Consider the following 27,565-nt stretch of genomic DNA (forward strand, 5'->3'; position numbering starts at 1 on the left):
TGATGTGGACAGTCAGGAAATCTGCCATCTTAAGGAAAAAGACAGTATATTTACTTGCAATAAGAGGCCACATACAGTCTTTTTTCTTAAGATGGCAGAAATGTGTGGATAAACCAGTTCTACTCTTTGCTTTCCTGGTTTTAAGATTTATTTATTTATATATTAATGTTTATATTGATGTGGCGAGCTTTTGTTTATTTCATTTTTTTTTCTTTTTCTTTTTTTTTTTTTTTGTTCGTTTTACTTTTAGGGGAATAGTTTGTTCATTTGGTTTGTTTTTTTCTTTTTTTTTTTTTTTTGCTTTGTTGGCTGAATGGGGGGGGGGGGGGGGGGGGGGGGGGGAAGGGGTTGTTGGTTGAGGAATTGTTTGAACCCAAAACTTTCTATGTCGAGTATTTTGTTACTTTTTAACAACTTGTTGCCTTCCTTTTTGTTCCTATTTAAATCCTATCCAAAGGTCCAAAGTACCTCTTGAAGCTACAGCAAGAATTCAATGCGTCCAGATTGGTGATCAGCTTGGAGAGTCCTGGCGGAGGTTTGGAGCAGGCCGGAGGGGAAGGTCACAGTACCATCAAGAAATATCTGTCGGACATTAAAGATTCCGACAGGGGAATTTCCTCTGGAGGATCTCGGTGTCGAGAACTAGACTGTCTCCGGTCATTTTACTACTTGGCTGTTTTGGAATATCTGAAGGAGGAATTCTCCAGGGTTGGGGATCACGGGGAGGATGATGGGATTCCTCCCAACAAGGAAGATACGACAACATCTACAAAAGTCAAAGACGCAACACCAAAACACGATGAGCTCACCAAAGACGTCAAAAATGTAGGAAATGGAATTGCAGATGTGTCAAATTTGTCACATTTAAAATCATCGCCCAAAAAATCTTCAGCAGAAACGTCCTCACTGGTCCCATGTGTAGAAATGAACGGTTCTTTTTCCTCCCCCGTGGATCCCTCTGGCCATGATTTCAATCCTGAAACGACTTCTTCTTCTTCACTGTCATCAAATTCTTCAACAATAAAAAAAGAAGCAGTGCCATCTGGTAACAATCAGACAAGTACAATTTGTGAGCCAATAAAAATTGAAACGGAGTCAAACTCTCTATTATCATTATCCTCAACCACCTCCCCGAAATCCTCATCGGTCTCACCGGTGTCATCATCAAGCTTGTCGCCTTCGTGTCGGAACGGGGAGAAATCCAAAAGCAATTCATCCCTTCACCCGGGCAAGCTCGACCAAAAGAATTTGCTTCACATCTCTAAAGGAATTTTATGGGACGTTCAAGCCAAACGGGAGGCTTTGACGGAAACCCTGGGCTACATCCATAGAGCCATCTCCCAGCATTTGCTCACAAACAGGTCGGATTCGGCATCCAATCCACACAAAACTACAAACCAGACCAATTCACCTGCATCTCTAAATCTTCATGAAACAAAATCAACACCTGCCGACGAAGACGGCGGTTGCCACTCTTCACGACTCCAGTTTTCAACAACTCCATCACCATCAACATCATCGTCATCATTGTCGCCATCATCGTCTTCGTCCATTCCCCCTACAGCTGTCTTATCTCCTTCGCCCATATCATCAACATTAACGAGCTCATCCCCGTCCCGACAACAACACCACTCATCATCCTTGTACCCGTCTAGTGTTAACAGTATCAACACCAACACCCAAACCGTTCCGTCTCATCCTTTGTCTCAAGACCTCAACAACATCAACCTGAGCAGACGAGCTCCATTGATCAACCGGAGCATCTCGGAGACGGTCAGTTCCAGGAAAGTCTGTGATAATTCCAACTTTCCCACGGACGTGTTTGAAGTGAGACAGAAGGTGGAACAGGAGTTGTTAGGCATCATCCCGTCCAGCCCTACCATGACGTCATCATCACACAAGGGACGAAAGGTAAACAAAAAAAAACAAAAATTGAGCTTTTATATAGCGCAATATCCACTAAATGTGCTCAAAGCACTTTACAAGGAGTCCCTGGTCAACAGCAACATTTAACATGTAGGACGGGACATGACGCCTGTTAGGCGATATTAAAATTTTTCGGACAGAGACAACGCTGTTAATGGCCAGGTACTCATTTTACACCTGAGTATGGTGAGAGAATGTGAGTAAAGAACCTTTTCCAAGGACTCAACTATGCGCCGAGCGCGAGGCTCGAACCCAGGACCTTCCGATCCAAAAGCGAGTGTCATACCACTAGACCACATAGCCGCACAAGGGATTAGGGGATGTAACAGGAGGTGCTCTGTGGTCTTCAAGACCTGAACAAGTGTGTGTGTGTGTGTGTGTGTATGTGTGTGTTTGTGTGTGTGTGTATGTGCGTGTGTGTGTGTATGTGTGTGTATGTATGTGTGTGTATATGTGTGTGTGTATGTGTGTGTGTGTGAAAAGTGCCAGACAAAGCAAGAAAGAAAAAATACAAGGAAAAAAAAAAAACATCCCAAAAAATGAGTCGCAGTAGACTGACTTTTTGGGATAGTTTTTTTCTTGTATATTTTTCTTTCTGGCTTTGTCTGGCATCTTTCACACACACACACATACACACACACACACACACACATATACACACATACACATACACACACACATATAAACACATACACACACACACACTTGTTCAGATCTTTATCTTACATGGGTGCCTGCTCCTTGATTTCTTAATTTGATATGCGATCTTTTTGTATCACACTATTATCAGCGCATAGTTGAGTCCTTGGAAAAGGCTCTGTAGTCACCTTTTTCTCACCTTATTCATCCATTGTAAAATGAGTAAGTATCCGGCTATTAGCACCATTGTCTCAGTCTTACAAAAACATTGTAATATGTTACAGTGAATGACATAATCAGTCGGATGGTCAAAAGGTTTGAACTGCGATATTGCCAAGTTTAGTTAGAAGGTCAATTTTTATCATAAATGAGTTCTTGTCATAAAGGATTAAATCAACACTTTTTGCACATCTTCGGGAAATATCAAAGCTTAATTTCACTTCTAAATATTTTTTACATCTAGTCAAGTTGAAAAAAGGATGAAATTTGAGAAAAGTTGCTGGATACCTTTCCCATACATCTGACCATAACTTCATGAAAAATCACCCGATTTACTTCAAATAAAGATTAAAATGCTCTGGGGAGCATATTCTTACAGAATATGCAAAATAATGCAAATCCAAAATGTTCACCCTCCGACTGATTATGTCATGCACTGACACATATTGCTTAACAGGCATCATGTCTCGTCCTACATGTAAAGTGTTGCTGTTGGCTTGGAACCCCTTGTAAAGCGCTTTGAGCAGATTTACTGGATTCTGTTCTATATGAATACTCTAGTTGGGTTTTTTTAACAATCAGGTTCAGGCCTACATAATACCATGTAGAGAAGATTGGTCTCATATATAGGAATTCTGTGTGACGAGGTGGGTCAGTGGTACCGTGTCTCGTCTTGTCACAAAAGCCAAGCAATCTTAAGTGTGATCAAAGTCTGAATGGGTGACAGTGATCATGGAAAATTCTGGTCCCGCATTTGTGTCCTTGGGCAATAAACTTTATACACGACTCAGGTGTGAATGAGTAACCGGCTAAAGGCAATGACAGATATTGTAAGTGTTAGGACAAAAAGTAAGCCTAACAGGCGACTTATACTGTATGAAATGGAAACATGGTTCAATAATATGGCCTCTTGGAGACAGAAATGAAAATTTGTGAAATGCTTTTAGTATGGTTAACTCACTCAACCCTAACACCGACTATATCCGTAGTTTCCCGGGCTTACTTTTACCCCATGCCTATAATTTATTACATTTTTCTAAGACAAATTTTAGGCGTAGTATCAAAGCTAATGTTATTAGTTTTTACTTGTTTATGGTAGTTGAACAAAACTAGACTCGATCTACGCACATGATCATTTTTAATACACTTTTTTTTTTCCAATTTTGAAAAGAAGCAAAAATCTCTAGGACTGAGTAGTTAATCAGGGATCTGTGCTAAAGATTAATAATATGTCCGTATTTAATTATTTTTTCCTGGGTGGGGTTCCTGACCTCCATATGGGTAGGGGGTACATACTGTGTCTCTATCCCCTATATCTGTTTCCAACATGCTTTCTGTCTTTGTCTTGGATTAAGATTACTTGTTTGTCCTGGCCTGGCCCGAGTCCTGGCTGGAGGAAACAGTCAAATGCATAGTTATTGTTTTGAGAGATGATATTTTTTTCCTTGTAAATCATCTCCTGTTATGTATTATTATATTTATTTTTAATGTATAATGTAAGCATTTGAGTGTATCCCTTGTTGGATTTTGTGCTTCTGTCCGATGAGACTTTTAGGTGATCTCAAACCAAGTACATTGGTGGTATCTCTTGGAATCTACATCTGATCCCTATTTGTTCCCAGTTCCCCTTTGTCTTACTCTCTCTTGGGTGCTTTAATTGTAATTCTAGAACTTTCGACTATCCGATTTTCTTCCTTTTTACTGGTGCTCATATAACCTAAATGTGTTGCAAGCGCCGTAAAACCCTTAAAAACAACAAAAACAAACAAACAAAAAAAAAAACAATTATTTTTTCAACATAAAAATGTTCTGTTCAGTTGACACATACTGTAAAATTCTTCCAGGTGTTTTGGAGGGACAGTAAGGAGAACAGCCCTGGATTCATAGACGATGCCCTGGTGAAGAGAAACCCCGAAGGCACCCAAATCCCATTGGAATGGGACGACCTCCCGGTGGACCTCAAGTACACCCAGCCTTACATCAGCCAAGCTTTGCTCCGACAGGAACAGGAAACCATTGCCGCTGAATTAAAACAAGTGCCAGACGGATCTAAAGTAAGGAAGATTTACGTTTAGTAGAGGGTTAGGGGCGCGAAGTGGCCGAGTGGTTAAGGCATTGCACTGTGATCTGGAATAACCTGGGTTCGAGCGTAGCCATCGTTATGTTATAGCCTGATACTGAAATCCAAAAGGACTGGCAGTTTGACGTCATTATTTGGTTTTTGCACCGCTAGTGAGTTGTCGTTAGTAGAGCTCATGGAAACAAGTTTCATTGGTTGAACTATTGAATACAACTCACGATTCGTTTTCTTTTGTGGCAAAAGACTGGCATTTTGACGTCATTTTTTGGTCAGTATCAGGCCATAACTTTACGAAAGCCACGGTTCGAGCCCTGCTCCAGGCACAATCGTTTAATTTTCCTCGGGCAAGACTATTAACCCACAATTTGCTGACTTTGGACAACATGGTTGTGGGTTTGAATCCTGATCGTCGCAGGGTTTTTATTCTCTATCGTCTTCTGGCACTTTCCTACTCACTTCATTTCTTGTGATTATCAACATAAGTGCCTGCTCCACTCACCATGTAAAACCTAAAAACGCGTACCCTTGTGAAGAATGTAGGCCCACCTATCGGGAACCTCTGCGGTGTAATGGTAGCACGTCTGACCGGTAATCAGAAGCTCTGAGGTTCAAACCCCAGTTGAGGAAAACTGATTTTTAAAAATGTTTTCTTTCTTGTATTTTTCTTTCTTGCTTTGTCGGGCACCTTTCATACACACTTGTTCAGTTCTTTACCTCATGCTGCTCCCTAATAATTTCTTACTTTTTTCTCCATAACTTTTTACAGCCCAAAGCTTCTGGTGCGGTATGTGGTCTTGTGGTATGGCACTCGCTTTCTGACCGGAAGGTCCAGGGTTCGGGCCTCACTCCATGCATTAAAAATGCTCTTTACTCACATTCTCTAAAAGTACTCAGGTGTAAAATGAGTACCTAGATGTTCAATCGCCTAACAGGCGTCATGTCTCGTCTTATATGTTTAAGTATTGCTGTTGGCTAGGGACTCTATGTAAAACGCTTTGAGCACAGTTACGTGGACATTGCACTATATAAATATTCTAGTTTTCTAGTAGCTTAGTCTTCACTTAGACTCGTTATCATCAACACACCAATTCTCCTCAGGTTCCATTCCCGAGTACACTCCGGTGCACCAAGACGTTGCTGGACGCCTGTGTCTGCTCCGTGGATCTCAGCCTGGAAGAGAAGCACGCCTACATCAAACAGCTCAAGGATTGGAGCATCTTGTTTGCCGTCACCTCCTACGGCAAGGATCGCGTCCACAAGGATTTTGACTCCGCTTTCCAGCGGCAACAGCAGCAATAATCAGCCATCTTGTTGGGGGTTTTTTTTGTTTATTTAGATTACACATGTTGGTTTTGTTGATGTTGTTGTTGTTATTGCTTTTTCAACTTTGACCTCAATGCTTTGACGTTTTTATCCGAAATGTTTTTCATTGAAACTGAAACAAAAGGTGATTCATTGCCTCAAACTCTGTGTTATTTCAAACTGATTTATACACTTGAAATTTAATTTATACTTGAAATACTATGACGTTTATTTGTCGTATGCTGAGATTGACTGTACTGTATATTAAAATTTGGGCCAGAAAACTCATCCTTCGATTTGTCAATCAATTAAAATGACCCTCATCTTGTCAAAAACTCTCAAACCTGGGACTTCTGAAGAAGTGCACACGTGTGTGCGTGTGTATATATGTATGTATGTGTGTGTGTATGTATGTATGTGTGTGTGTATATGGGTGTGTTTATGTATGTGTGTGTGTGTATGTATGTATATGTGTGTGTGTGTATGTGGGTGTGTGTATGTATGGTGTGTGTGTATGTATGTATATGGGGTGTGTGTGTATGTATGTTAATTGGTTGTAGATAGTGTATGTCTGAACGTCAGTATTATCCGATTTCTTGTTTGGAATCATTGAATACTGCTACACAATACAACAATACATTCATGAGGCCATTATATGTGTGCGTGAGTGTGTGTATGTGTGTGTGTGTTTGTAAGTGTGTTGTGTGTGAGGAGGGTGTTATTAGTAGTTCATTGTAGTTATGGATAGAATGTTAATCTGTGGAAAAGTAGTACTTTCCGTCCCGCCAGACAGAGCCAACAAATCTGCCTACCCAAATCAATACCAAGCTAGACAAGGGGGATGGGGCTGGAGGGAGGGGGTCTAAGAAGAGATCTAGACGCCACCCGTTTTTTGATACCAGTTCATTTGTGACCCTTCGCCTCAATTGGATTCAATAGTCTGATGTCACGCCGCCCAGCAACAGCGGCCATCTTGGTTCTAAACACAGAAAATATGTACTTTTTATTCTTCATGCTGGCTAGAACTTTTCATATGTCTTGTGATCAGAATGTGTAAAAGTCAAAACATGATCAAATGTATGTGTGTGTTTTTCCTCTGGATACGCTTTTATGCTCGTCTGAGAAATATTTCATAAGGGCGTCCGCCATTGTTCCGATAGTTTAGAGCCAGTTGCTAAGTTACCATGCGTCATTACGAGGGAAGTGACGTTAGGACTGTTGAAGAGTATTAAGTCGGGATGATTAAGATGTTGAAAATTGAATTTATAGCCAAAATATCAGACTTGTGTTGAGTTTGTATGTTTAATTGAGGAGAATGGATACCGTATTTTAGGGTGCTAGCTAATGCCAACATTTTATATTTTTGACCAGTTTAACATTAAATTCGGCCTTAAAGCATATGGTTCATTCCGACATAATACCGTTTTGAGATGGTGGGTCACATTTGTGAAGCAAGTGTTCTACCTAATAAGCTACCAGATCCCCTTTATACAAGGTGCCTACCTCAACATCCTGTGCCTTCTAGTGAGTTATTTATATAACTCTTATTTTTTTAATGAACAATTTAGCAGTCTGAAAAAAAAAAAAGAAAGAAAGAAAAAGATGGCCTTTGTCAAACTTTTTATCCTTGGTCAAGATCCTGATCTGGAAGATTGAACTTTTTTTTAATTTTTCCATGTCTTGATGATGAGCAGGAATAGGACAAAACATGAAGCCTGTTAGGTGCTTGTACTAATTTTCAGCCAAAAACAGAGCTGCTTTGAACTTAACGTCCATCTCTTAGAGGATTATGAAAATATGTGACCTACCGTATCTATGTGGTGTTATTGTTATATGTCCGAGTGATTTGGATGGTAAAAATGGATTTTAAGGTAGAAAAAAATCTCAAAAAGTGTGTGTTAAAACAGTGTCAGACAAAAGATAGAAGGAAAATGCTATCCCAGAAAGACCAGCATGCCTCTACGGGTGATCAAACTCCAGACTTGTTGCAAGAGGTCTGAGGTTCGATACCCGGCTGAGGCTGGCTCTTTTTTTTTTTTTTTGTCTGTTTTGCCTGGCACTGTCTCATACAAACTTTTTCAGATCTTTGTCTCACACCAGTGCCTGCTCCATAATTTGTCAGGTAGAAAAATGTCCCATTTAGGGCAAGTGTTTTGTATGTCTTAGATCTCCTGAACGACTCCATGTTGTATAGGAATGAGATTAGTGGAAGAGTAGCGTCCATTGATTGGACGTCACCGTACAGAGAGAACGTCAATTTGGTTTTGCGCCTGCCACAGAGTGGCTCAGCAGTACGGTCTTTGATTCATACCCGAAAGGTACCGAGTTTCAATCGCCCGCTACTGCGCTGTGTGGCCTTGAGAAAGTCACCTACCCTAGCTGAACTACGGCTGACGCCTGGATTATTTCAGTCTTCCCTATGGAATCGACCCTAGACACAGTTTTCCTCCAAGGGATGAATAAAGGGATTTTTTTTTTTTACAACTGCCACGAGGCTCTTTCTTCAAGCCACAAAAACTACATTTCAGATGATTGTCATATTAATGTCACTTTTTTGATTGCACGTCGTCCATCCGTACTTTTTCCCCAATTTGAGAGGATGGGTGATAAATGTGCGAGATAATTTTCCCTAATGAGGTGCTTAATTGCCGAATCAGACCCAAGGTTTAGACGGAGTTGAATTTTTTATTCATCCCAAAAGGGGAAATTTGTCTCTAGGGTCTATTCCAATGGAAGACTGGAATAACCCAGGCACCAGCCGCAATGCAGTGCTGCAAAGCGAGCTAAGGCAAGGTGACTCGCTCAAGGTCACACAACGAGTCGGAACTCTGTACATTTGAAGTACGGAGCAAAGACCGTACCACTGAGCCAAGCTGTCGCCAGGGTCGTCTGACACCGGATTTCCTCATGGTGATTTTTTTTGTCTTTGATATTTCTTTTTTTTTTGTTCAATACTTCATGTTTTCCCCATGCTCAAACAGAATGTGTTGTCATTGACTTCAGTGGTATGCTGATGAATAATAGACAGTATTTCTACCTTTTGAAATATTTGATTTGTTTGTTTGAAAATAAAAATCGCATCCTTATGCGTTTTGGAAAAATATCTTACTTTTTTTTCATTTTAAGTTAACACCTGAGTTTCTCTTATATTATAAATAGTCCATGATCCACTGGTACCCCCCCCCCCCCCCCCCCCCCCCCCCCAGGGGGACATTTTGAGTCATATACCATTGGAAAGCTTATAAAATTCTCTATCAGATCCCGGTTGTCTCCTCATCAAAAAGTGACCACATAAGAAAGTCATGGCCCTTTGAAGGAATTTTTTTTTGAAAATGAGTTATTTCCCCTGATTGTCAAAAAGAAATAATACATTATACATCAAACGTGTAAATTTAGATACCATTGATTGAGACTGACATTTTGATGTTTGATAATGTATTTCGTGGCAAAACAATAATTCCTATGGAAGTTAATGACCTTTAAAAACAGTGAAACGGTTAAAAGATGTGAAATTTTATACAAAATTACAAGAGTACATTATGTACTTAAGTATCAGTTGTTATTTTTATGTAAAGGACACACATTCTTATTTTAGAACGTTTATATTGTATTGTGTGATCAACAATATAATTTCATGCAATAAAAGTACTAAGTATTATATCATCTCCCTTGATGTTCAACAATCCCAGAGCTATAAGTACATTGCAACATATCGTACTGAACATATAATATCATTTAAATATTTGAGTTGCACCATTTAAGATAAAATTATGTTCTTTTACGTTTACTAATATTTGTCACTTGTGTTGTCAGAACTCGAATAGCATTCAGAATACGCACTTTCATCTCCACTGAGATCACTACTTTCACTTGAATTTGAAATATGTGATTCAGAAGTAAGAATGTCTGTCAGCTCTATGGGAAACATTTTCTCACCCCACTCGAAGGACAGTATATTGTTGCAACGCTTCCAATCATGAAATTCAACTGGTGGTAATTCGGGAAATTGTTGCAAAGCTCTTTTCCTAATTCGAACTTGCTAATTTACTCGTTTTAAATGCAAGTCCAGTGATTGCTGACACGGAGGCATCATGCTTAAGTCGGTACTGCTTTTGGGAGATATAACATTGTTCTTTGTATGGAACTTTGAACAAACTCTTTGATATCGTATTTCATTGATGCTTTCATGCTCTGAATTGTAAATCTTACACACAAACTTTTCAAGCTGGCATTTAACTTCATCTGTGAGATTTTCGTGTTCACCAATATCCTTCATGGCAGTCTGTGATTCTGGATCATTACATAACGTTTTTAACGGCCTAATTTTGCCTTTGTTCAGAAACGCCTTAGTTGAATCACAACCTTTTAGGGCATGAAATCCAAGTAAAGATGGAATTATATCTCCATTGACACTCTGGATAACATCATTTATTACGACAAAACGCCTCTTGTCACCAACACCAGTATCTTTCCAATGGAGATAATGCATCAGCTAAATGAAGTAAGAGGAGAACGATATCTGTATCAGTGGACCTCACAATAACTTTTGATGCAAAGTCATTTACTTTAGAAAAGTTTGCATGTAAAACAATTCGAGTGTCTGCTTCTTCCTGGGTTGATTGTAAGTGGTAAATAGGAAGTTGGTCAGTTATTTTACCATCCTCGGTAGTGAGTAGAGTGACCTCCTCTTCACAGTCCACATACACCTTTCTCCCAACTAACAGCTCCGCATACTCATCGGTGGACCACTCATTGAAAATGAACTTGATGAGTTGCTTCTTGTTTTCATTATTGCAAAAAAAAACTTTTCCAATCACGGGTACTTTTGTTGACCTGCCTTTCAAAGTAATTGTATCAGATGTGCCACGTCGAATACGTTCTGTGCATTTGATGGAATTTTCTTTGTAAGAATCAGTCACAAAATGAACAACTCGTACTTTTGGAAGACACGAAAATACTGTCTTAGCCATTTGTCCAAGTGTTTCCGGAATAGAAATGAGTGAATGGAGCAAAACATTTCCATCTATGATGTGTGTTGAAGAGCTGAATAGCAATACCATACGTTGAATGTGTTGTTCCAGCACCAGTCATCGTCTCTTCTGAAAGTTCAAAATTGTCCCAACAGAAATGTGTTACAACATTTTCGTATTTAAGAATATCTGGTGGTGAAGCATCATTTGATAGGTTTATACTGCTAGCCATTGCTGTCTCTATTTCAAGTGTGCTCATGTATGAAACACAAGTGTCCTTATCTATTCAGTATTGTCACTTGCTTTGCACTGCCTGTCAAGTGGTGTATGGACATAGCGAGTGTAAGGGCTTTTGGGAGTTGCCAAGCTCCATTGGTAATACAGAAACACACATCCTGGCCAATGGAGTTGATTTTTCGTTCACTTGAATGGGTAAGGCGTGAGCATTTTTCATATCAATATCATCTTGGTTATTTGACTTTCGTACATGTTTCGGTCGTATGTAGGCCTTTCGACATTCATCGTGATATTTGGCTTCTTTGGCAATTAAGTCAATTCCAGTAATTTTTCCAATCATATATCCATCATTATTTCTGGCTGCTGCTTCTTTTATACTTTTTTCTGCTGCCACTGTCTGACATTTAACAAGTTTTGCACATTGATTAACACCTTTTCCTTTACGCACAATCAATTTTTCAGTTTTTTCACAAAACATACATTCATTTGGGAATAATACCATTTCTCCAGTCGGACGTCTTTTTCTGACAGTAACACAGTCACCATCTTTATCTTCAACTTTCCTTTTACAATAAACTTTTGTGTTGATAAAATGTTGGTAGCATTTTCGATGGAAACCGTGGGTGTCATATATTGGGTGTGAAGGAATATTATCACAAATATTAACGAAAGTGCTGGTCGAGCAATTGGACAAATTCTGAGATGAAATAGCCTGTTGTATTTTATTCCACGAGGTTATAGTTAATTGTTTTACTTCATCGTTTATACTAGCAGAAGAATCATGAATGATACAAAAACGTGTTGATGCTGGAATGATTTCCGATTCCGGCAAGAAGACTTTTTTAATTGAATTGGTTTTTCGTCCATGTTCAATTGTTAGTTTTGTGTTGACTTTGGTGAACTATTTAAGGCATCTAAAATAAAATAAACAAAAAATTTAGTAATTTTCCTTATATAATACTTCATTACTGATAAAGAACAAATATTAACCCTATCTAAACATGAAAAGAGCGAAAATTTATTTTCGAGTTATTTCCCTTGAATTTGTAAATTCATTTTAAAATATATCACAAAAATTAGTTAATTTCTTCAAGAATGTCACAAAGTAACCTAAAAACTTCCCAGATGTGCATTTCAAATTTCAATACGACCAAATTTAAAGGAGAAATAACCATTCAAAGTTGAAAAAATTAAATGACTTATATAAGGGGAAATAACTAGAAAATCGGCTGTAACTCTCTTATGTGGTCACTTTTTGGTGTGGAGACAACCGGGATATGATAGAGAATTTTATAATCTTTCCAATGGTATATGACTCAAAATGCCGCCCCCCCCCCCCCCCCCCCCCCCCGCTGGATCATAGACTAAAAGGCATTAGAGAAGGAAGAGATTTCAACAAATTGTCTGTTATTTGCAGCAAATTCAACCGTCAGAATGTCCTAACCAAAGGGTTACGAGCAACAATAATAGTATAGCTGTCTGTTTAACGCTAAAAACACTGCACTGGGTTGGGCCTTGTGGCTCTTGACCATAAAGGACAACTACACTGAACTGATAGCTCAGTTGGTAGAGCGGGTGGTTGGATGGGAGCATCACCCTTGAATCATATACCTATGATGTTCGCATGGGTGTACGATCCGATAGTGATGTCGTTTCTTCTTCTCTTTACTAGCCTATCCTGCTTCTTTGGTTTGTGATTGTATTTTTGACAGGGGGTATTTTTTTTCCTGTAAGTCCTCTGCCAGTTTGTTCTTGGTTATTTATAATTTAGCTTATGATGTCTTTAGGTTATGATTTTGATTTACATTTGTACTATTTTTGTTAGATTGCTTGTTTTTTTGTTTCAGCGGTCTCTCATATAACCTCAATTGTGTTGGAAGAGACCTAAAGCAACAAACAAACAAAAAAAATCAGTTGATAGAGCACGAGGGACGAGATCGATCCTGGGTGCAGTCGAGATTTTTTTCCACACGAGATTCCACACGAGTAACGTCCCTTGTTTTTATTCCCTCCCTCCCCCCCCCCCCCCCCCCCCAGCATATATGGGCAGTAACTCTGTAATAGTTGACAAGTATGCTTGTCGTGTATGAGTAATATCCCTTGCTTTAATTTCCTCCCCCCCCCCCCCCCCCCCCCCCCATTTTATTATATAATGGGAGTAACTCTGTAATATAGACACCTTTATAGTGCACGATTATGAGTAACGTCCACTGTATTTCTTCCATTCCCTACCTTATAAGAAAAGGGCAATGACTGTAATAATGGACGACTATACCTCTCATGTATAAGTATTGTCCCTTGAGTTTTTCCAATATTATAATAATACAAGGGTAATAACTAACTCTGGAATAATGGACAACTTTATCTCTCGTAGATAAGTAATGTCCTTTGTTTTGAGTTCTTATAAAGGCGTGATAATAAATAACAGTCCAACAAAACAAAAAAGATAAACAAAATCCAATAAATTCGGTTTTAAAAAAGATGTAATTGACGAAATACAAAATAAAAATAAAAGAAAACAGGCAAATCTGTTATTCGTATCAATTTATTTACAAAATCACACAATTTAAAAACAATATTTTATAACTCATTTCCCTCAAACCTCAATTCATTCACGACTTTCTCTCAATACAAGCCACTCATTATCCACACAGTCGGTTATCTCGTACACTATCAACTGGACTATCTTGCACTACAAAAAAGATTTGACAAAGATAGTTATATCAATATCACATCTATAATTGTCAGCAGACAAAATTTTCTTAAACTTATTTATGGATGAACGGCACAGCAGCTGTTTGAAGTCACTATGCTTAGATAAGGGGTGCGAAGTGGCCGAGTGGTTAAAGCATTGCACTGTGATCCCGAAGAACACAGATTCGAGCCCCGCGTCAGGCACTTTCGTTTTTATCCCTGAGCAAGATTATTAACCCCCAATTTGCTCACTTGGACAACATGGGTGATTCCTGTTGACATCAGACATCTTGTTTGATGAGTTATATATATATTCCTTCGTGGAATGCCTAGGCGATGATATCTTATGATGTCATGGTGGAAGGGCATAATTTTTTTTTTTTATTTTAATGCTTATATAAAGTGCAAAGAAAACAAGTCAAAATATTGTGGCAATCTTGTAGGAAATCCGACTACTGTCGGTTGTTTTACAAATCTGTTTGATGCCGATGATTAATCAGGGTTGCCAATTCAGGAGGCAAAAATTTACTGAACTTATACAAAAAAAAGACATTTGATCAACCCATTTCTGAGTGCTGACCTCCAGTAAAAAGACATTGTGTATTTACTTTTCTATCCGTTTAGCAGGTGATTGGAAAATAAACTGAAGGTTTATAACGTACTGATTCCGTAAATATACGGAAAATGACCAACCTTGTTTAAAGCAGGTGTATTCAGCTTTATGAAAAAATCATTCTTTTTTTTTTTTTTTTGTTATATTTAATTCAAAGGGTTTAAACGCCTCCAGAATCACTAAGAACTGAAAACCAAAGGAAGAATGTCTGACAATCGCATCCACAGCAAAAGAATGTAAGATATTGACACAGACACATTAGAGAGGCAGTTGAGGCATCTTGATCGAATGACAAGAAAGCAAAAGGCCTTAAGTCAGTATGTCGTAAGATTTTATTTTAAATACACTGACATTGACGATGGAGGTGGATTGGACACACGCTTAGAAAGAACGACTCCACTATAACAAAGAAAGTATTGGACTGGAACCCTCAGGGCAGAGGATCAAGGGTAGGCCACAGGGAACATGGAGAAGAATTAAAGAAGCTGATATACAGAGAAGTGGTAAGACCTGGAATGAGATAAAAAAGTTAGCTCAGGATAGAGAAGGATGGAAACTGTTTGTCTGTGGCCTATACCCTGACCCAGGGTGAAAAAGGCAATGATGATGATGATGATGACATTATCTGCTGAACTAAAAATGACTTGGACATTTTTTTAAAAGTGAGAGAAAATAGGACATGAGAGTTTTGGAACATTTTGGTCAGCCCAGTTAATCTCCAAAGTGTCCAAATGTGTTACAACCCCAGAGGAATTTGTCTGGCCCTTTGGTCTTTGAGGTATTCTTCCATTTTCTCCGTTCCAGTCTTAGGGGGAGGGTAGTAATGTTTTGGAGGTCTTCCCTCTCTCAATCTGACAAAGTATTGAGAGTAACGATAGCTGATTTTCCCAAAGCGACCCCTAGCGTGACGCCTCAAGCCTTTGACAACAATGCCCTTGGTCGCAAAGGAATCACCTAATAGAAAAAGATAAATAAGATTTTTGAAATGTAAAAAGAAAAAATATATTTTAAATAACATAAAAATAATAATATTGATAATAATAATACCAATAATAATTATAATAATAATTATTATTATTATTATTATTATTATTATTATTATTATTATTATTATTATTATTATTATTATTATTATTATTATATTATTATCATCCACACTAGATTCTTTACAACCATATACGTTTCTAATCTTCTAGTGGGAAAGAATTGGGTGAGAACTAATAACCTCTCTGGCAGTCTAAAGACAAAACCAATAACAAAGACCAGAATGATGTCAAGTTTATTCATTCTATAAGAGATTTGTGAACTGAATAATGAAATAGGTCATTAGTTAATATCTGCTGTACCAATCAATGTCCTTAACTGGTTATGCGTGGATATGTGGTCTGGTGGTACAACACTCGTCTTCGGCCCAGAGGCACCAGGGTTCGACTCCTACTTTGAGCAGCGCATAGTTGAGTCTTTGGAAAAAGGCTCTTTAGTCACATTCTCTCACTGCACTTAGGTGTAAAATGAGTAACATGGCTGTTAACAGCGTTGCTTCTGTCCCAAAAAAAATAATTGTAATATCGCCAAACAGGAGTCATGTTTCCTTCTACATGTTAAGTGTTGCTGTTGGCTAGGGACCCCTTGTAAAGCACTTTGAGCATGTTAAGTGTATATTGCGTTATCTAAATGCTCAAGTTTCACCACCAGCACACTGTCTATTACCAGGTAATCAGGAGGTCTGAGGTTCAATCCCCAGTCAAGGCAGCAAGATTTTTGGGGGATGTTTGTTTTTTTCTTGTATTTTTCCAGATTTTGATCTCACAAACGACAGTGCCGTTCCTGCTTCCTTATTTGTCCCTTCATATCTTTCATGTTCTATACACAAACAAAACTGTACCCAAAGAAAAAATGGAGAATAAAAAGAGAAACTCACAGATCCACAGATTGGATTTAAATTCCACGTTGTGTTCCTTGACGGCTTTTTCCTGGGCCTCTTCCAACACCTTTGGAGTAGACAGACAATTGGAAACTATCAAAATTTCATCCTGTTTAAATATCTTTTAAATTCCATTTTTAAAATAACAAAAGACGGTAAACGAAACAAAAGGTGTTGTTTTTGTTGTTTTTGTTTCCATATATTCACTTTATTTTGGGGATCCCTAAAGCTCAGTTGTTAGAGCACTCACCTCGCACACAAATAGGCCAAGATCGATTCCGGGTGAAGTCAAGATTTTTTTCTGACCTACTTGTACACTCAGCACTAATTGGGTAGCTGGGTCTGTTAGATCTAGAGGAAAGCACTTTGCGATGGACTAGGTTCCCGTATAAAGGGTAGAAGAAATTGAATATGATCCACAGCGGACCACAGACTTCATAGCAGATGTCGGACTGCAGCCATAGATGTCCATCAGAGGAACGAAGAAGAAGAAGAAGAAGATATGGATTAACTCCCAACTCCACAGATGGACTGGTTCAGACTACTTTTTAAACATGAGAAAAACCAACAGCGAGCATCTCCACAATATAGATGAGTTACGAGATGGTTGATACTGAAACGATACACACCCTTGGAAGTGTGTATGTACGAGATGGTTGATACTGAAACGAACCACACCCTTGGAAGTGTGTATGTACGAGATGGTTGATACTGAAACGAACCACACCCTTGGAAGTGTGTATGTACGAGATGGTTGATACTGAAACGATACACACCCTTGGAAGTGTGTATGTACGAGATGGTTGATACTGAAACAATACACACCCTTGGAAGTGTGTATGTAATCAGTCATTCAGAAGACTAGTAATGAATAGGTTACATATTGAATGATAAGGTGACATAACTATTTCAGTAGCAGAATGTATAAGCAGATTCTTAGGATTACGTGACGTAAAAGAGCGAGGATGGAAGATCTTTATTGACGACCAGAATATATTTAGACTAGAAAATAAGATGCCATCACTCTGACATCAGAAGATCATTTACACAAGGTATGTATCCAGTCCTATGAAAGAGTGGTCTTACACTTCCATTGAAATTAGAACCAGTTTTTTTGACATCCCACTTTTGTTCACTGCTGAGACATTTCATTGTCCAGCTCACCAATGACTCCCTTCCATCAAAATATCTTAGAATATTTTCCTACCTCTTTGACATGAGCTGCCCCAATTTTCTTGTGGAAAGACAATTGTTTGATGGCTTCGTCTATCGACAACCCTCGGACCTGAAAAAAAAAGCAAGTTTTATAAAGAGGCGATGAAAAGATCAGATTTTTAAAAAGTTGTTCAGAGCCATTGGGCCCATGGAGACAGGAGTTTATCCCAGTTTCTATAGTATGAAACAGACAATAGCGATTGCTTGCTATCCTTGGATAGGACCCTAGTCTACTGCAAAGTACTTTCTGCCAAATCTAACAGACTCAGCTACCGATTCACTGCTGGGTGGACAGAGGGGGTGGGGGGGGGGTGGGAAAAAAATCTCGACTGCACCCGGGATTGATCTTGGTTCCTTTTCATGTGAAGCGAGTGCTCTACCAACTGAGCTATCGGGACCCCCAGATGAGATACACCCAATTGAAAAAGACTGACATCAAACAGACATCAGCATGAGTGGCAATGCAGCACCAGCCACAACACGAGTTAGGTCAAAGTAACTAGCTCAAGGTCACATAGGGCATCAGGAAGTTGATCTCAGTTGGCACCTGCAATGGGTAAGACACACACACACACACACACACACACCTACAGGTGGACGAGGGCGCGCATACATAAAAATACATGGAAACAAAAGGTGTGAGAGAGAGAAATAACAAATATCGGCATATCATGAAACATTGGAGACACAAGACACTTTTCATGCATTACCTCATTCCACCTTGGTGTAAATGAGTACCTGGTTGTAAGCAGGGATGGATATTGTTAAAGTGGTAGAAAAATAAAAGGCACCTAATAGATGATTTGCACTTTATGAAATAAACTAAAATAGGAGAAACAGGCACGTGTGATTGTGGTGAAGGAGAAGAAGAGGCCCATCATATACTCTAGACCTGCCCGAAGTATGAAAAAGCGAGAGAGGATTTTGGGCAGATTTAAGTAAATGGGGCCCTAACACTGACAGAGCTGAGGAAGACAATGGTGTTCAGACATGAAAACAAAATGAGGGGAATGAAGAAGAAGTAATAAATTTTAATTTCATGTGTCCTGCTTGGGAAAATAAACAAAACAAAAGAGAATTCCTGAAAATCTCCAACACAAAAGTTAATTTTTTACTTAATCATTTCGATATATTCTTCCTCTAATCGGAGCATTTTCTTTCAGATTATTTTTTAAAATATTTTTTCACAGATGTTTTCTTATTTTCACAAAATAATTTAAGACATTCTACAATCCATCTCTGTCCAAAAATATGAGCCACAAACTCAACAAAAAAAAAAAAGAAACAAAAAAAACGAGCTTTTATAGAGTGCAACATCCACTAGCCGTGCTCAAAGCGCTTTACAAAGGGACCCTGACCAACAGCAATGTGAAGCATATAGAACGAGACATGGTGCCTGTTAGGCGATATTACAATTTTTTCCGACACAAAGACAATGCTGTTAATGGCCAGGTACTCATTTTACACCCGAGTACGGTGACAGAATGTGAATAAAGAGCCTTAACCAAGGACTCAACTATGCACTGGACAAGGCTCTAACTCTGGACCTTCCAATCTGAAGGCAAGTGTCATACCACAAGACCACATCAATACACTCAATACACCCATTCTAGATAGTTCTGCCCCACATCCTTCAATTCCAAACGGACATTGAATACATACCATGACAGCAATGTACCACAGCTTCTTTGTAGAATATTTTATTTGGAACCTTGAATGACAAATTTCCTGAGGAAAACAATATTAAACGCAGAATTTATTGACACAATTTTAAATATTTTTAAAATTTCATACAATATACGCAACTGGTTGCTAACTAAGCCGATGATAAAGATTATAAAAGAATAACTTATAACCTCTTTTTCTTCCCATCAACAGAAAACGATTATCATCTCCAACCAAAAGTCTCCAGAAACTCATCATAATAAACAGTAGTAGTAGTAGTGGTAGTAGTAGTAGTAGTAGTAGTAGCAGCAGCAGCAGCAGCAGCAGCAGCAGCAGCAGCAGCAGCAGCAGCAGCAGCAGCAGCAGCAGTAGTAGTAGTAGTAGTAGTAGTAGTAGTAGTAGTAGTAGTAGTAGTAGTATGCGCGGCTATGTGGTCTAGTGGTATGACACTCGCTTTCGGATCGGAAGGTTCTGGGTTCGAGCCTCGCTCGCCGCATAGTTGAGTCCTTGGAAAAGACTCTTTACTCACATTCTCTCACCGTACTTAGGTGTAAAATGAGTACCTGGCCGTTAACAGCGTTGTCTTTGTCCGAAAAATTGTAATATCGCCTAACTGGCGTCATGTCTCGTCCTACATGTTAAATGTTGCTGTTGACCAGGGAGCCCTTGTAAAGCGCATTGAGCACGTTAAGTGGATATTGCGCTATATAAATGCTCAATTTTAAATTTTTTTTTTTAGTAGTAGTAGTAGTAGTAGTAGTAGTATCGTTCGGCTACACTTCTATGTTCAAGGTATCAATCCAGGTTCGGAAGTCATCATCACATTTATTGATGGTTTCAAATCCCCTTCAAGTTTTGTCTCTGGGCAATCTAGGACGAGGTGGTTTGCATCTTGTGGTGCTAATAAACAGTCAATACAAATAACTAAATGAAAAAAATAAATAGCAACATCATGTTCAATGATTTCAATTTATCATTGAGTTTATAACTATAAACAATTTATATTGCTGTACTCTTTGAAAAAACATGTAGTAAAAATTTTGGCCAGAAAACTCGTCCTTCCAATACTAACTGATTAAAATGATTCACATCTTGGAAAAAAAAACAAAAAAACACTCAAACCTGAGACTTGAAAAGAATGTAATCAGTCTCAGGTTTGGATTTTACAGACAGGTTCCATCTCAAACTTTATTGTTGTTCTTTAAATTAATTCTGGACAAAGTTGGCAGCATACACGGCCGTATGTCAGAAATCTGAAAAAGTTTGTATCAAACCGTGGCCGACAAAACACTGATACTAGAAAATACAATCCAAAAAAAATCCAGCTGCCTCTATTCGGGATCAAACCCAAGATTTCTACCCAGTGGAGACAGGCTGATTCTTTGGGATGTTTCTATTTTTTCTTGTAATTTCCTTTCTGCTTTGTCTGGCACTGTGTCATACAGACTTTTTCAGATTTCAAAAGACTTACTGCGGGTCGAAGTGGCTCTCCGGGCTCTGTGGGAGGATATGTGATGTCATTGTATTTATGCCAGTTGGGTGCCGATACTTTGGCTCGACCTGCCTTTGTCGGGTAGCATCCTCAAACTCTGTGTTCCGATAGCCGCCAAGTGGTGGGCAAGTGTGGAAGAAGGCAGCACAGCACAGCCGCGTATTTGATGACAACGAATTGGGATTCAGTTTGGATGAAATTATGCCTGACCTGAAAATCAGGAATAAATAAAAAAGGGAGATTTGATATTGATGCTACTTCTTCAGTTACAAAACTCACAATATCCAACAGCCAGATATAACGCACCAACAGACAAAACAATGAGTAACTTTAAACGTTTATGGTCTGACTAGTACAATTTTAGTGAGAACTACTCATAAAAATGGCTGTTTAAAAACAATAACAAAGAGCTAAGAGACGTCAATTAGGTTCTTTCTGTAGCCAGTTGTTCAATACTGTCCACTACACATGCTCAAAGCAATTTACAAGGGGTTTAAGCCAACAGCAACACTTACTTGAAAGACAAGACCTAATATTACAATCTGCTTTTTTAGAGGGACTTCACTGTCATTGACCAGGTACTTTTTCACTCCTGAGTATAGTGAGATAGGAATATAGAGCATTTTCCCAAGGACTCAACGTTGCATCAGCCACAGAGGAATAATTCGAACCACTGACTTATTGGTCACAAGACAAGAGTCATACCACAACACCACAAAGTTACACACACACACACACACAAGACAGTCAAATTTAAAAGATTTAAATAAAATCAAAAAAAGGAATTATACATACATACAGAGACGCCAACTTTAAATTTGGCTCACAGGAGTTTCAGACACCACTCGTAGGAATTTCAAGGCCAAAAGAGGAATTTTCGCACAAAAGAAAAAGGAATTGGAATGGTATTTGGCATTGTGTTTACATATTGTATAGTTCTAAACAGATAACTGATTAGAATGATATTATGATACATAAACACATTGCCAAATACAATCCTTCCTAAGAATTCCTTATTTAAAATGAAGCTACATATCTTTTAATTCACAGTTCTGTCATTGACATAAAGTTTCTGGATCTGGTATTGTCAATCAAAATGGAGGCCTACTCATTTCCTTGTCATTTACTTTTTACGTTTATGAAAACGGCAAACAACATTTAACATGTAAAACACGTGAGGAGCCAATTTGATTAAAGTGGAACATATTCTAATATGTATCAACATACAAGTCCTGTTAACAAATGTCTTTCAATCTCCATTTGACTTGTGGAGAAAGAGAACAAAATTTAAAAGAAAATAAAATTCCCTTTATTCATCCCATTGTCTCATGGTCTATTCCAAGGGAAGATGGAATAATCCAGGTATCACCCACAGTCAGTGGCGTGGGGCCATTGGATCGAATGGTGCCCGGCACCACACCAATCTTTTAAAAATTCATTAACAGCATAATTTAATTAAAAATAAAACAGAGAATTTAACTCCACTGTCTTTCACCAACTCGCCAACAACATACTGCCTTTTTAGACTCCACTCTATTCAAGATTCCGAATCACGCACTGCGCCGACTCGTGTGTTGGTGACATCACTGCGCGAATTAGTGACTGAATCAACACCGTGGTGCAAAGCAATCCAAGCTCCAGTTAATGCTCTATCCATTAGTATCGCTACAGCTGATTGAGCGAGAAACTAGGTCGAATTATACTATCTTCAAATAACGGAAAACCCCTCGACTTGTGCCAGGATCTGAGAGCTCCACCGTTGGACTGGGGGGATGCGCCAAATTAGGGTAACTTCGGCCATCCAAAATATTACATTAACTGTCAAAAACACTGATCATTGTCAAGTTTATTTGTAAGCAGCAAAGAAAAACAACATAAAACTTTAAAATATGACATATCAACCCCCCCCCCCCCCCCACCTCTTTTTCACGATTTTTGAATAAAGTAATTCTTTGCAACGAAGCATTGTGGACGAATTTACCAACATTTTTCTTGCTTGCAGTGCCGAGTTGATGGTATATGAGTGTTTATTTGTGTGTGTGTGTGTGTGTGTGTGTGTGTGTGTGTGTGTGTGTGTGTGTGTGTGTGTGTTTGTGCGTGTGTATTTGTGTCAGTCAGAGAAAGAAAGCGAAGATTGTCAACAGTTATACTTTTGGTGTGTTTTTAGATTTTTTAAGTACTTAAGTGGAGTGATTTTTCTTTGTGATGCTTTAAAATCTGAATCTACCTTTTATTTGTGCAATCATTAATCGTATTCCACTGATTTCCATTATTTGAGATATACTTTGAAGTTTTGTTTTGTTAAACAATGAATTGCAATGAATCAAGTTGACTCTTTACTTCACCGACCGCTTGGGAGATTGACACTAGATGACAAATTAGAAATAAAAAGACTAGTTCCTCACCAACCAACTGATTTTGCATTAACACAGGTGTGGAAATCTCAAAAACGCTCTTTTTCAGTGACATGATATGACAGGCATGAATGGCTCACAGTTAGTTTAGAAAAAAAAAAACGTTTCTTTTGTTTTTATTGTCTACTTTTTACAGATACAACAAACACTGACAAATCATGGGCATCTATAGGCTAGAGTGACCTTAACCACTTCCATCGTATTTCTTAACCTCCTGAACATTGTTTTAGTACCCTTAAAAGAGTGAAAAATTTCTTGCGAAATTCAATGAAACAGGAGCGGTTAAATTCGTTAATGATTCTGTCAATTGACAAAGCTGAAATAGATGCCATTCCAGATTTCAATAAACACATTATAAAAAGATTTGCAGAGATGAAACATCGCCGTGCAGATTTTTTTAAAGTACTAAAAGTAAGTAATTTCTGTCATAGGTTTTTTTTTCTCTTTTGATTTACATTTATCACATATTGATTGCATTATCTACCAAATCCAATCCTTTAAATGGTGGACAAAGAATAATTACAAAGACCTTTTCATACGGGACTTGTATCTCAGTGTTGTGGCTTGTTGTTTTCATGAATTATTTGTTTTTGTGAGTTTTGTCCACTCGTAGAAACCATCGACCTCCCCCCACCCTTCCAAAAAGAAAAGAGAGTTTTTAACATGTGCTCTCTCCTCTTAATCGTGTTCACTGTTTTAGAATTGTTTTTCTTCTTCTAATCATGGCACCACCATATGCCGTCAATACGCCACGCCGCTGCCCACAGTGCAGCGTCACAAATTAAACTAGGGCGAGGTGACTTGCTCAAGGCCACACAGGGCACCGGTAATCAAACTCTGTACCTTTAGGGTACAAAGCAAAGACTGTACGCTGAGCCACGCTGCCCCCACAAATAACATAAGAAAATCCAAATCTATGCAAGAAGCTTTTAAATAGTTCACTGCTGTACTCTGAAAAAAACATGTACTTAAAATTTTGGCCAGAAACCTCGTCTTTCAAATATCGATTGATTTAAATAACCTTTATCTTGTCAAAAACTCTAAAAACCTGGGACTTTTATTAATGACTTCACGAAGTCCCAGGTTTGATTCTCTTGTGTCAACGAAACTGTGTTCTATACAAATATTGTAGTACCTACCTATAGGTGACATTTGTAACATGCAACCTCGACAGTGACTGGCACAAAACACCAAGAGCTGAAAGATAAAAATAGTGATGATATAGAGTCATAAAATATACCTGGCTATGTAGTCTTGCAGAGTAATTAGGCCTAGAGAACAGGAATTTATCCCGGTTTCTATACAGTGAAATGGACAATAGAAATTGTTTGCTTGCTACCCTTTGGATAAGGCAGTAATCTTTCACAAAGCACTTTCCACCGGATCTAATAGACCCAGCTACCCAATCACCGCTGGGTAGACAATGGGTCTAGGAAAAAATCTTGACTTCGCCCATAATCGATCTTGGTCCCTTAGCATGTGAAGCGAGTGCTCTACCACCTGAGCTATCAGGACCGCCTGCTAGCGATGGAAGTACAATAAAATGGCAAACAATTGAGTGAATGCGTTTGTTGCCTTACTCAGTCCCTTGATCAGTGAGTCACTGAGTGAGAAATAATTACAAGAGCACAATCATTTGGGACTACCATATTTGTATTGTGCCTAATTGTTTTTATGGATTGTGTGATTTGTGAGTTTTATTCACGGATAGAAATCATCTAACCCTTTAAAATAATAAATTAATTTTCCTTGGAATTTGTCCTAATTACAATATTCAACGTGTTGGACACAACTAAGACACACAATAAATGGCAAACTCATTCCCCCTTATCAATGAAGTTTGCTCACTTATCAATGAAGTTTGCTCAAATTCTAACAAAATATATTCAAAGTAGGAGCAAATATCAATAAAAACAATAATAAATATAAATAAAGGTTGCACTTCCACAAATGTTTCACGCGATCATGGTGGTGATATTGATTTTTATATGAAATGCTTAATATGGTTCCATGTGGACTGTTGGGGGAATAAATGAAACATTGTGACGACATGGTAAAGACATGGAGATACGCGTTATCAACATTCATTCTTATCTGTCCATTTAATTATCTTATTTACAGCAACAAAATGAGCTACTTTTTAAACTATTTATCATCTCCAATCATTTTATTTGACACCATCAAAATATAACATGCCTGTCAATTCAATTTTAAAATTTCCTTTCACACATACTTTTTTCTAGATGGGGTATTCTTCTACTTCTAACTATTTTTTTTTTTTTTGGGTACATTCTTTGGAGACGCATTCTTTTATTATAATTGGCTAATTTCACATAAAAATGCCATTTCTTCGTTTGGCAATTTTTTTTTAATTGGTCCTATTTGAATTTGGCAAGAATTCAATTGTAAAAAATAAACTGGTTATCATTTTATTAGCAACATAGAAGAACATTTTCGTCTAAACCCACTCTTCCTGCAAACAAAACATTGGCAAAATGTACTTCGTTTGGCAGGGACCAGGGACCACATCATGATGATGATGATGATGATGATGATGATGATGATGATGATGATGATGATGATGATGATGATGATGATGATAAATCTTTATGAAAGTTGAAAATATGAAGAAAGCACCATCTTTTGAGTGACAGTGACACTCAGACACTTCTCTCTAGTTTTCTAATCTACTCCTATGACTATGACTATATGGCAGTCTACTAGATACGTATTGAGTCTGTATGGCTCGTCAAGATAGAAAAAAAAACTCAAGACTCAGGGCTCAAGCACAATGACGATGCCATTGGTATTGGACCATTGAATCTGGAAGTGAGAGAAAACTCACTCAAGCACAAGGCACAATGAATGGAAATGAGAGAAAAACTCCCAAGCACAATGGACGTGATTATAGGCACTAAGTTTTGTTTGGTGTTTTTAATTCATATACCTCTAAATTGCAAACATAATCGTAATTTTTCTCAAAGAAAAAGAAGGAAAATAATCATCAATTTCAGGTGTCTTACTTTTTGTGAAGGTCGCCATGTTTACACACAAAATCTACTTTCACTTTGATCGAAATGACTCTTTGCTCGTTTTTTGTATGTAAAATCTCTCTCTCCTCTCTCTCTCTCTCTCTCTCTCTCTCTCTCTCTCTCTCTCTCTCTCTCTCTCTCCTCTCTCTCTCTCTCTCTCTCTCTCTCTCTCTCTCTCTCTCTCTCTCTCCTCTCTCTCTCTCTCTCTCTCTCTCTCTCTTCTCCTCTCTTCTCTCCCTCCCCTTCTGTTTCCCCCACCCATGCCTTTTTGTTGTTGTTGTTGTTGCTGCTGCTGCTGCTGTTGTTATTGACAATGATGATGATGATGATGATGATGATGATGATGATGATGATAATGATGATGATGATGATGATGATAATGATGATGATGATGTCGTCGTCGTCGTCGTTGTTGTTGCTGTTGCTGTTGCTGTTGTTGTTACTGCTGCTTCTACTGTTGTTGTTATTGACAATGATGATGATGATGATGATGATGATGATGATGATGATGATGATGATGATGACGAAGACGACGACGATGAAGATCATATCATGATGATGATGTCGTCGTCGTCGTCGTCGTTGTTGTTGTCGTTGTTGTTGTTTGATTGATTGATTGTACTTTTTAAAATGTTGATGATTGTCTTGTTGGATTTTTATTTCTTTTTGAAAGTGTATTATCGCTTTACAGTACAGGCCTCGTGTCTCGTCCTTCATGTTAAATGTTGCTGTTGGCTTGTACCATGACGTAGGTAACTATAGATAGTATGCGCTTGGCTAAGAAGCTCGCAACATTGCCATCCGGAAGTATAACGGACCAACACACAAAACTGTGTAACCATGAACTTTTATAGTCTGGATTATACAGTTGAGTGAGAATTACTCATAAACGTGGATGGCAAAAAAAAAAAAAACAATAACAAATACCCGAGTGACGTCAACTTCATTCTATCTATAGTGACTATAGTGACACCATGGTTTGTACCCAACCTCCTGACCGAATGTGAAGTGCTTAGAGACCTTTTAGTGGTTATTGCTCTATATAAAAGTCCCCCCCCCCCCCCCCCCTTTTTTTTTTTTTCTTATACCATAAGAACGATAAGAGCGCATTGATGACGAAGAATCGGTGTAATGAATGCCAGA

The 27,565-nt window shown here is 38.4% G+C and overlaps 2 protein-coding genes across 2 annotated transcripts in view; one reads left to right on the forward strand and one right to left on the reverse strand.

Annotated features, from left to right (window-relative positions):
* LOC144969963 (gem-associated protein 5-like) overlaps window positions 1–27,565 on the forward strand; it is a 296,403-nt gene that overhangs the window by 244,958 nt on the left and 23,880 nt on the right. Inside the window, exons 27-29 of the mRNA XM_078909074.1 lie at window positions 458–1,911; window positions 4,629–4,838; window positions 5,963–6,311. Coding sequence (XP_078765200.1) covers window positions 458–1,911; window positions 4,629–4,838; window positions 5,963–6,163 — 1,865 coding nt within the window. The 3' untranslated portion in view covers window positions 6,164–6,311. The remainder of the gene's footprint in view (window positions 1–457; window positions 1,912–4,628; window positions 4,839–5,962; window positions 6,312–27,565) is intronic.
* On the reverse strand, window positions 15,277–26,460 carry LOC144969962 (large ribosomal subunit protein uL22m-like). The gene is given in 8 exon segments (XM_078909073.1): window positions 15,277–15,634; window positions 16,602–16,671; window positions 17,812–17,889; window positions 19,482–19,547; window positions 20,956–21,056; window positions 21,059–21,186; window positions 24,530–24,587; window positions 26,414–26,460. Coding segments are annotated over 8 exon segments (738 nt in total). The 5' UTR covers window positions 26,433–26,460; the 3' UTR covers window positions 15,277–15,416.

The sequence above is a fragment of the Berghia stephanieae genome, chromosome 4, assembly GCF_034508935.2.
Source record: "Berghia stephanieae isolate SIO BIC M18660-M18661 chromosome 4, UCSD_Bste_1.3, whole genome shotgun sequence".
In the NCBI taxonomy this organism is placed as follows: domain Eukaryota; kingdom Metazoa; phylum Mollusca; class Gastropoda; order Nudibranchia; family Aeolidiidae; genus Berghia; species Berghia stephanieae.